General features: G+C 33.4%; 1 protein-coding gene across 2 annotated transcripts; it reads left to right on the forward strand.

Annotated features, from left to right (window-relative positions):
- Positions 1–644: 644 nt before the first annotated feature.
- LOC124408274 (carbonic anhydrase 7-like) lies at positions 645–11,421 on the forward strand. Of its 2 annotated transcripts, none has more exons than XM_046885110.1 (7): positions 645–688; positions 3,945–4,071; positions 5,613–6,386; positions 8,401–8,545; positions 8,803–8,908; positions 10,608–10,835; positions 10,964–11,421. In XM_046885110.1, the coding sequence occupies exons 2-7, from the start codon at positions 3,969–3,971 to the stop codon at positions 11,063–11,065; spliced, it is 1,458 nt and encodes a 485-aa protein (XP_046741066.1). In that variant the 5' UTR covers positions 645–688; positions 3,945–3,968; the 3' UTR covers positions 11,066–11,421. The 2 variants fall into 2 exon arrangements, with proteins under 2 accessions (XP_046741066.1, XP_046741067.1); XM_046885111.1 differs by lacking the exon at positions 645–688 and having other exon boundaries at positions 3,891–4,071; positions 5,613–5,874; positions 6,028–6,386.
- Positions 11,422–11,780: the final 359 nt, after the last annotated feature.

Genomic DNA, 11,780 nt, shown 5'->3' on the forward strand with positions numbered 1-11,780 from the left:
TGTGAGTGGTACGATTGATTATTATTGACACCGAGGTATAATTGCTAGATTATTCACTGTGAATAGTTTAAACGTTTTGCTATTAATGATCCTGCCCACGCCAGTGAAAAGTAATTTGACATCGAACATGATCATTCAATTGGGAAATATTTGAGAATAGTCTCCAGCTGCATAGTTTTCTTGTATCTTTAATTTTCAATTTATTTTCTCTTCATTACGTACGTTAGAGGTGCAATATGGAGTAAGGTGTAACCCTTGAAAAAGATGTCAACTGATGGATGACCTTTGCACGTATGCAGACAGAAGAAAGAGAAATAAAAAGTGGACTCTAACACCGTAGGCTAAGACTTATGATTCAATGGACTAGACGTTTAGAATCATAAGAATAGATAAGCAGGAAAGAATAGAAATTTTGGTTACAATTAACGTTAATCTCATCGTAAAATATATATACTTTGCCCATCAAGTCGGTTTGTAGGCGGTCTCGAACTAAGTATATATGAAAGTCCGAGCTCGGCTGGTCTCGCATAATCTTACTGGTTATCCTACTAGCTGCTGCTACTACATTTGCCGTTTCGTTTCTTTGGATCCATGGTAGTTTAAATTGTACCTTTTAAATTTGGAAATTCTGTGTCGCATAGGAAGAGCATTTGTTGCTGTTACATTATACCCACCATTACTGTACGTGGTGAGTAATCTACTTATTGTTGTACCAAGTGATTTGTCATTACTTATTATTGAATGGTTCGCTAAATGGTTCATCCAATTATCCATGCTGCCCACCAATTTGGCAGACTATACATTGAGAGATGTTCATGGATAGAGAATGAATGATTCGTTCGTCTGACGAGATCCATTTTTTTTCTTTCTTGATTGCTTTCTTTTTTCACCTTGATTTAGTCTCAATGACAATGTGAAACGTATACATACGGTATCGAATGCACAATGATACTCGAAACTTACAAAGTATTATTCATAATTTTGTATACTATCTTCACAATATTTGACAACATAGTGATCGTTGTGAACGAAGTTCACAATTTTTCGACTTTTCACCAAGTGTACACTTGCATAGTTGAATAAAAAGCGAGGGTATATTTGAAATGTTTTCTGATTGCAAAATCGAAATTCGAGGTCAATTGGAAAGTGCAAATTATTATATATAACGTGCTTCGTACGTCGTATTTTAAGCAATTCAATTTCAAAACTGCACTAAGCTCCATACTGAAGAGATTTTTGTATTAAATATTGTTAGTTGTAAATGAAATTTACTATTTACGTCATCTAGAATTACCTACATTTTTTATTTAAACAAAATATTCAAATAAACACTTCAAATCACGATTGTGTTTTTCAAGATCTCCAGTCTTGTAGTGAATTGATTTATTTTAAATCGCTAAAAAATTATTAAAAATTTAGTATATTCCTCCGATTTCACTGCATGATGAGTCACTGTATTTAGAAAGCTATTTTCTACAAACACTTTTTTTCCACTGTAACCGAAGAGGAACTCATATTTTCAACCCTCAAGTGAATTGTTGTTACTGATACTGCGAATCGAAAAATGAATGCTTTGACAAAATTTGATCAGTTTCAACGAGAGAATAGAGATGTAATAAGTTGAAAGCTTTAAAACTATTTGTTTAACTTACGATTAGCTATTCAGAAGAAAATTGTCAATGATGTCTTTTGTGATTTTTCAAATATATTTTTGCTACACTAAACAATCGAGCTGCGTGGTTATTATAAAAAAGTAAAATTGAAAGTGATATTCGTGTTTCGAGAAACGCAACTCATTAACGACACCCGTTCTACTTATTTCTGAGTATGTTTATCTTTCTATGAACTAAATTTTTAAAAATAAATCTCCCTCAAGAATATTTGAATATTATAACATTGCATATAGAAATGGAGGGGGAAAATAAAATAAAAGTAGAACGAGTATACGTAAAATTGTAAGGAAAATTCATCGAAAATGAGTATCCATATGTATTCAATTATTCCCCTTAATTGCTGCTGAATAGTAATTAAGAAAATAAGTACAGATTAAGATAGAACCTCAATTTGTTAATTTACAATCCGAAGATCATTCCAAACTGACATATCATTAGCCTATATAATATTGACGATGTTTGATGGTACCAACGTCAACGTAATGTGTACATTGCCCATAATGTACGGTTCATCATCTTCAGCTGTCAATTAAGCTCACATATTAATTATTGCACGTGCTCAAAGTCCATAAGTCGACAATCAATTTGTCGACCCGCAAACCGCCCATAGCAGTAAAATAAAAATTAAACATCTGAGAGCGGACGATGTATAAAAAATTAATCTTGAGCTTGGCATTTGTTATGTAAAAAAGTCAACGACCCCTATTAGAAAACGCAATAGATTACCTTTCATTTCAAATATATAATTATTCAAGATAAAATTTTCTATGTTTTTTAGTTGCCCATTTTGAGACAAAATTTATGAAACAATTGACAAAAAGAACAGTTCCGAATTAATTGCTTGAACTTTTATTAAAAACGAGTTATAAATTCGATAAAACAAACAAGACTGAGATGAAAAAAAAATACAAACCCACATCGTTATAATATCTATAATTTCCTGTGATAAGTTACGTCGAAATAGAAATTATCTCGATATGGGTGAAGACCATACGTACGCAATCTCATGGCTGAATGTTAATTAGGTGAAATGAAAAAAAAATTCAACTCACCGGAGTATCTTTACTAATAAGGAGAACAAGTTTGGCATGTCAAAATCACGTGAGAGATGAGAAAAAAACGGCTAGAGCAGACTATACTTCAACAATTTAAAGATACACAAATTCAAGTTTCATATATGGATTCATTTTAAAACTACGAAAGAAACAAATACAAAGCAATTATTAGTTTTTGCACTCATCAAATGGCAGTTATAACTAATTATAGGATTTTAATTTTTCCAATTTTTTTACAACGTGGGAAGGATAATTGAGCATGAATCTCCCACGTGATACTACTACTCAGGTGTGTTGAAATTATTTTAAACAAACCGGAAATTATTTTGGAGCCTCATTCAACATCACCGGCGTTACTATACAAGCGAGGTGTATATATAAGCAAAGCGCTTTTTATGCGTCGACTTTTCATCCGATCAGTCATCATTCTCATGCGAATTATAGCTCATTTACGTAAAATACCTTGCGCAACATTTAACTGTGGTTATCCTTGTACTATTGCAGATATTATGCGTAACTGTGTGTAGGTGCGTCTTAAAATTATTTTTTTATTTATTTATTTTTTGTTTGTTTGTTTGTTTGAATTATATTAGATTCGTGTAGCTGAGCTACCGTGCGTCGATTGTTGATTTTAGATAAGGAGAAGACTGCAAATAGAGACTTGAAGAGAACTGTTGACATTGGCATCCGATTGCCGAAAACACAATCAATGTAGTTAGTTGCCTTGATAGTTGTTGTTCATGTAGTTACATCGATCTTCTGTGGTGCACAGTTCGTGATAATTACACGCGTCATGGCCATGCACAGAGCATCGACAACATCGATATTTACAGTATAAATATCAAGCCACATCAAATTGACGTGGCATTTTTTTGTAAAACAAGTCTGTAGTCCCACCGAAATTACAATACATTAATTGCAATGAGCAATAATAAAAAATTATGCACTTGACGCCAGGTAATTATTCTTCATGACCCCATGCAAAGAGTTGTTACGTGTTTCATTGTTTTAGTAATAAATTGATCGAATAAAAATGAACGTCATTCATATATTGGTTCACATTTAAATTCATATTATTCATTAAAAATGTAACTATAATTTATTATTTGCAGGAGGAATGGTAATAAATGTTGTTTTTTTTTTTTTATATAAGTGGAGAAACTAATAAGACTAGAATAAAACTGTTTGTACATATGATTATTAATCATTTTTATAGCCATACAACTGGTGAGAAGCCACGATGATCAAACTGTTTGGAGTTCTTTTAGTCATTAGTTTAAACAAACCATCCTTTCTTGACGCTCATGTGCTTTCAAAACGTGAAAATTTTCCGCGCTTTCCAGGTGAGTTTCACATCTCTATATATGTACATCTTTATCTGTATCTCTTTTCTACATTAATATTATATAAAACTCAACGTCTCTCTCTCTCTCTCTCTCTCTGGCTATCCGTATGTTCGCTTATAACTCCAGAACTGCTGAATGAATTTTGATTCTTGTTTTTCTGTGGATAGCTGCAACCTCTAACCAGAATTTAGGCTACATATTATTACAACCAGCAAAATAGTTTTGGAGATATAACGACATTCATAAGCCAAATCGGAACGGGCTCACACTCGTTTTCAAGGTCTTGATGAACTCTACAGAAAAGTTCGCGAAAGTGTATGGCTATAGTTTTTTTTACAAGAAGCATTCGAAAATATTTACGGGCCGAGCTGCAACCCGCTGCTGGTGTTAAAAGAAACTTTGAAATTTCAAAGGCTTATGACAACTTACAGGATATAAAATTGAAAGTTATTTTAATTAAAAAAAAATTGTACCGGTGTAGTTGCGGGATGTTCAAGAAAAAAAAAGTATTGATTATTGTAAGTCAAGTTCTACTTGCACCTACCTAATTTTTATTCTTTTTTTTTCATTTAGTATTACCATCAATTTCGTTACTATATACTCAAGTAGCACACGAGGACTCACATTTGATTTATTACTGGTCCTCAATTGATGTTCAATAATATCGAATGTAAATTGACAATTGGTAAGCAAAAAATAGTCAAGCGAAATTTTGAAATGTCGAGTTTTACCAAATTTTTAAAACCTATTACATTCACTATGGCGAGTCTTTACGATATCGATTTTTTGTTTTCGCGTCGTCTTGATCTTAATATTATTAAGAACATTCGTTGACACCGTGCGATTGGCCCAGCTTGGACTTTTCACTTATTGACGGTCATTACTATACCCCAGGTGAACAGAAACCGTCTTGCCGACTTTGTGCCAATTCTAAGTAAAATTTTTCATCTGTTAACATTATGTCAGATGTAATTAGTCAAATGATAGTCCACATTTTGTCCAGCGTGATACCTGGATAGTTAGTCGTCAGATTCTCGCAGAGGAGTTCGTTATTTCACTTAGTGTCGAAAATAACGAGATACGATATAACCCTAACAAGATACGAAATAAATCTAATCTATTAGACAAATGAAGTTGAAATGTTGGACGAACATGAGCCTGAAAACGATTGGTGATAAAGAGTTTTCGATGGAGTACTATAACGTGTATCCATGAGAAAAGTGCGCATGCGTCAAGTCGATCGAATTTCATTGGCCGACAGTTACTGCCTGACTGAGCAACCGATGCAATGCCAATTGTGACTGTCAGAAAATGTCCCTAGAAGCCCACAGCTAGGGACAAAATAGGGCGGCAAAATTCGAACGACTTGACGCACGCGCATAAGTTGAGCACTTTCCTCATAGACCCACGACATTATAGTAATAGATTCGAGGGACTATAACTAACAATCAGAGTTGCAGTAAAAATTTTATAAAAAGTGCTTTGAATTTCGCTCAAGAAAAACAGAATGACAAGATTAAAATGCTAAAACATTTCAGACAGTCCTGATCTGATCGACGACCCTTCTAGTGGAAGGATCTTGTGGGCAGTAGAAGATGACCGTGCGGAATACATGGAAGATTACGTTCAAGATAGCGTTCCGCTTGGACATATACAGTTTCAGTCAATTTTAATGGATAGTTTGGGAAATTTCGAAGATTATCAAGACCCGGAAATACAGCAAGATGAGGGTCTACTCGAGACTGATCAGAACGATTATCCGCAAGATGAACGCGAAGAGCAGAGAGACTATGAATCACGATTAGTTCCTGTAGTAAACCAGACCAAACACGAAGTAGAAGAAAAACAGTACAAAGAGCAGTGGGAAAAGCAGGAAAGCATTGGGACAAATGAAAATTCCGTAAAACGAGAGGGTGAAATTAAGCATCATGGAAACAAAGTCTATTTGTTCAGTTCTCAGGGGTTACAGACGCGAGGAAACGTAGGACTATTTCAACGAGAAGTTTCAGGTTTAGTACCAGTTGGTAAGCAAAATCTGCCATTGGCACGACAGGAAAAACCCGATGATGGTATGACAATCAAAAATCTTTCGCCGATTAAGCCAAAGCAGCCTGCAGGGGGTACAAGTCACTTCTCGTATAGTCATCCTGAGCAATGGTCTCTAGACAGTCCCGAATGCTCCGGCAGATTGCAGTCTCCAGTCAATCTAGAATCGAACAAACTCGTTGCTCTGGACGTGCCACCAAGCTTAATTTGGACTGGGTACTGGAATCCCCCCCAGAATCTGACAATCACTGATACCGGACACTCAGGTAAGTCAAAAATATATGGGTAAATTTACGAATTATAAGGTATAAACAATACAAGTACCGGAATCCAATATGACTGCAATTTAGATATGTTATCAGCTATACCCGACAAATTTTATTGGCCGACAGTTACCGCGTGATTGAGTAGCCAACGCAATGCCAATCGCGATTGTTAGAAAATGTCCCTAGGAGCTCACAGCTAACGGTGGGCTCCTAGGGACAAAATAGGGCGGTAAAATTCGAACGACTTGACGCACGTGTATAAGGTACGCACTTTCCTCATGGACACACGGTATGAATATCCTCTTTTAAGACTTCTAAGCCTTAACGTTTCGACGAAAAACACATATCTAATTTTCCATAAATTTTTTCTTTCCGATTTACAGCCTTTACTGTCGATCTAAAAGAAATATGACCAATGGTGTATTTTATATGAACATTATTTCGTAGAAAAAAGCTTTTTCGGTGGCTTCCACAGATTATAAATTTATTTTGGCCATTCCATAGAAAAGTTGAGTGGTTTTCATTGGGGATGCAAGATTTTCAGAGTGCGATGACTGGCAGATGCGCGTCTTTGTGAGTTTAATTTGCACATCTCGTTCCGATCATCGGACTCTGAAAACTTGAGTCATCGCAAGAACAGTCCCGTTTTTTTTAGAAGTTATTATTAGTAGTCATAAAAAATCATTATAGGAAATCCTAGAAATCATGGGTAGTCACTTCGTAAAAGTAAAATTTATTTGTCGAATGATGTCTCGTAATGACTCTAAAATGTAAGTAATAATGAAATATTGTAATTATGGTGTCACTTTTTCCCGAACCCCCGCTCAATTCTTCGCTTAGGAGAAAAAATATTTCGGACCATTTTTCAACAAAATTGTGAAAGATTCCAAAAACTTTGAAAAATTCTAGAAAAGTCTAAGAATATTCTGTAAAATAAAATCTCCAACAGTTCTCGAATTACGTGTAATTGTAAATCAGGATAAGACCAGAGAAAATCAAAGTTTATAAAAAATTTGTCGGAAAGTTTTCCAAACAGTATAAGTTCTATATGTTCAAAAATAGTTTTAAACTATTTTTGATCACGGAATTAACTATCGTTCAAAGATTTTAAACATTGAATTGTAGGGTCAAATTAAAACAGTAATAAATAAAAATTAATCCATTTCTACAAGGTTTGAATAGGTTACGCCTGTGAGGTAGAAATATAGAATTGCTACAAGTACTTTTTGTTATGTAACGGCCTCGCCAAAATAACATTGAATTACTGGCAGCGCAAAAGGAACTCAACTTAAGTAGACAAGAGTAGAATAATACGAGCAATTGAATTTAATCCGCATCACCGTTGACAATTTATCTATGTCGGTACGTCGTTAATTAGCCGATATCACGTTGTTTTAAAGAGTTGGTGAGTTATTATGTTACAAAGTAGGATTTGTAAGTTGCGAAAATTTTACTAAAATTATAAACTCGAGCCTAGACATCGACTTTTCATATCAAATCACTTTAAAATGTTTATATAAACAAATAGATTTGATTAATTCCATTCCATGAGACCATGTCTTAATCCGAGAATTATATTCTCTTGAATCCTCCAAATAGCAATGTAAAATTTACTATTTGACAACAAGAAAAAAAACCGTTGCAATAAATTCGTTAAAAAAAAAAAAACAATTTTTTCAACAAAATAAACCAGCCTGAAACAAAAATTGACGTATAAATATATTTATAACCACTTTAAAACGTTTTGAAATGAGAAATCAATATGCAAGTGTTTAAAATTTTCGCACTTGTTTCTCTTAAATTTTTCTAAAAATCATCGTAACTTAATAACATACAAATTTGAGAAATATTTATATAACGTTCGACTGTCTATATAATAATATATAATTTTCTGGTACTCGGCATTTAGTAGTGACTAAATGCTTACATATTCGGATTAGTTTTATCTGATGATTGTTTAATAATATCATGATATTTCAATTTTCTATTTAATTATTACTAATTTTTATTTTAGTTCAATTGAGTGGCTCGTGGCAAGAAGCGATGACGCCGTTCATAAGCGGAGGTCCTCTTACGGGAGATTATGTTTTTTCTCAGCTTCACTTTCATTGGGGACCGAGAGACTCCGTTGGTAGTGAACACACAATTGACAATAAAAGGTACGTTGAAGTGTCTAATGATACAAGAGTACCTAACATCATTTGCACCTTTAAGAACCCACACTGACTCCTCATTTAATGAAAACTCGCGAAATGACTAAGATTTAAATCGACCTAACAAGTTCTTCAAAATTTATAATCATGATTACCTAAATTTGAAAAATACCTTATCAAAGCTCTCGAACCGTTACCCTTATAATATTTTCATCAAATTCATATCTTAGATTTCTAATTGTAAGTGTCACCCGAATTTTCAGTTTTCCAATGGAAATGCATATGGTTCACTACAAGAGAGATTACCAGACGTTCGCTGAAGCACTCAAACACGACGACGGTCTAGCAGTGGTTGCCTTTTTGTTTGAGGTGAAAAAAAAAAAAAAAAAAAACTACAGAATATATCCCAATAGCATCTCGGGAGTATTTTGATTTTTCACGAAATTTGCAGGAACCATAAGACAAGGTCGTATGTACAAGTTTTGGATATTATGAAAAAAATATCATTGCATCAAAAACTCACAAGGAAGGTATCTCAGATCGATCTCTCCCATTTTTATCTAGTTCATGTATGTTGTAATGCATTGAAAACTTAAGTGACGTGTATTTTTTTCCTTTCATTCAGAATCAAAACATTTTTGAGGGTGACTTTATATAAATATATCAAGCGCATGAAGAAATCATCTCGTTGTTGGCTGTCTAGTTTTTGGGGTTGTTTTCACCCGTTCGAAGTTTTTTATGACCGATGAAAAAATACGTGTCGCTTAATTTTCAATGCACTACATTATATATATATGAACTAGATCGAAATCGGAGAGATCGGCCTGGGATACCTTCCTTTTAAAAAAAAACTTGCAACTTTCGTGAAACTTAGTTTCTGATGATTTTTGGATTCAATAATTTTCAGTTTGACTTTAAACTTCTGAAATTCAGACTTATGGCACCGAAGCGACGGATCAAAAACCGAACTTAATAACATTTTCACTTAAGGATCATTTCGGATATTTATTTCTTGTTTATCAATTCCGTATATGAAATGTAGACAACGCTATTTAAACGTAAAAATGTCTACTGAAAATTTATATGCTCCTACACCTTTTAATATGAGGCTTAAGTTAGTAACGTTATTGTAACAGTGCAACGAACAAAAAATAATAACATTAGGTGAATACGGTATTTTAAAGTAGGCTAATATTATGAAACCCTAACTACTTCAAAGTCAATCTATAATTATAAAATAGTGATTTTTCCCTAATCTGTAGAGTTACGTTAATGTTATTAACGTTAGCTTCATGTTTTTATATGGTTTTCTTTTTTTACTGTCCGAATGTGTAAAGTGCAATTTTACCGAGATTTTACCGAGCTGATAAATTTGCGATTTCATCTTTGTAATTTCAATTTGTAATATACAGTAATTTACAATAATGTATAAGGTATTTTTGTACAAATTATTCTACTGTCACTTCTTCAATAGGACTCGATTCCCGGTTATATAAGATATCTAGAAAAATCCGATTTTCTTTTATAAAATCAAAGTGGCTTAAAAATCTTTGAGGATCACTTACCCAGAGAAATTTTGTTTAACCAACCGTCAAGTGCGAGAAAATATGCCAGCACTTTTGTTTTGATTCATTTTTCTCTACCTCTTTTTCCCCCCCAGTGAAATGAATTGATTAAAATGCTACAACTTACATTCTCACAAAAATTTTTTCTAATTTATACCTCTGAGTTTGGATTACTCAAAAGTTACAGAAAAAATTAATCTACAATTGTTGTGATGGTATACTCGAGTAAATTCCTATGTTTTTTAAATACTCTTGAATAGAAGAATAAATAGAATTTTTCTTTAGCATTCAAAATTTTATATATCCGTTGGTAATCTTCAGTCAATGGTTTTGATAATAATCAGCGACAAGTTATCAATTTATACTCTGTTACCCTCATAGCAAGCTAACTATTAAAAGTTGTAGCTATTATTAGTTGTAAATTGTCGGATGCCAGAAAAAAAATCATAGCATCTCCTTGAATAGTTGTAACTGAATTGATTACATGAAGTTGTTTATTTCAGATGAGCGACATACCGAACCTTGGAATAAATTTACTCGAAGACAGTTTTTGCAAGCTTCAAAACAAACTAAATGTACGGATTCCAGTGAGCCCCTACCCATTAGCACTGTTACACCATACCTTTCAAGACGAATACGTTTTTTACATTGGCTCCCTGACAACTCCTCCGTGTCGTGAAATCGTTACCTGGCTAGTATCATCCAGTCCACTTACAATCTCGGAGAAACAGGTTCGTATCTTCTTTACATCCATGGTCTGTACGCATAGAAACATGTATTAGGTACTACATAAAATTTTAATTTCATGACATATATGACGAATTTACTACATCAATTATGTATTGAATTTTTATTGCAGCTGGATGCATTCAGGAAAATAAGTAATAAATGGCCAGAAAAAGAGAATTACAGACCACGGCAGCCTCTTAATGGCCGTAATCTTTATTACGCTATACATTGAGTAATGATGACAACTTCAGTTTGCAAAGATTTAAAATTCAATATTACAATTTGTTATATGAAGATTCACTAATTGTAAGCATATGTTGTTAACAAAGGTAATTATCGATTCACATACAGTTTTCGGAACCACGCCTCCGCAGTTTTTAGTGGAAAACTTTAACGATTTATGTCACATCAGACACAGAACTGAGGTATCGCAGAAACTCTATAAAAATAGTTCAAGATTACATTATTAGAGTTTTTCCGTCGTAGTAGAATTGTATACCTATAGTTATGTGAAATGTCGATACCAAATTATCGACACTACAATTTTCATTGTCAACCTTCATACTTTTTGCTAATAAAGATATGCACCTAAACTTCGTCGTTTTTTTTTTCTTTTTCGTCTAAAATAAATGGAAGAAATTGCATAAATCTTGAGGATAGAGTAACTTTAGTACAAATTCTTCTAAGAACACTTATGGCGCTTCACGAGTGATAACTGACGATGAAAATGTGAACTTTTGGCAGTAAACGATTGAAAAACAAACCTTCGATGCCGCTCAAAGAAGGTATTTGTACTTTTCATGGCCCACTATCAGTTTACAGATGATACAATTGTTATAATTACAAACTTGAATAAACTGATGTATAAAACGTTACAAGTAAATTTTTAATGTTTAACAGTCCTTCTGGAATCTAATATTTTTAAATTGAAGAACACATTTTTTCAG

The sequence above is a fragment of the Diprion similis genome, chromosome 7 (genome assembly GCF_021155765.1).
Source record: "Diprion similis isolate iyDipSimi1 chromosome 7, iyDipSimi1.1, whole genome shotgun sequence".
NCBI classification, from domain to species: Eukaryota; Metazoa; Arthropoda; class Insecta; order Hymenoptera; family Diprionidae; genus Diprion; species Diprion similis.

Coding starts and splice junctions, on each gene's coding strand:
- LOC124408274 (XM_046885110.1), top strand. CDS start 3,969: ATGATCAAACTGTTTGGAGTTCTTTTAGTCATTAGTTTAAACAAACCA. Junction 4,072..5,612: donor AAATTTTCCGCGCTTTCCAG/GTGAGTTTCACA, acceptor AAAACATTTCAG/ACAGTCCTGATCTGATCGAC. Junction 8,909..10,607: donor TGGTTGCCTTTTTGTTTGAG/GTGAAAAAAAAA, acceptor TGTTTATTTCAG/ATGAGCGACATACCGAACCT.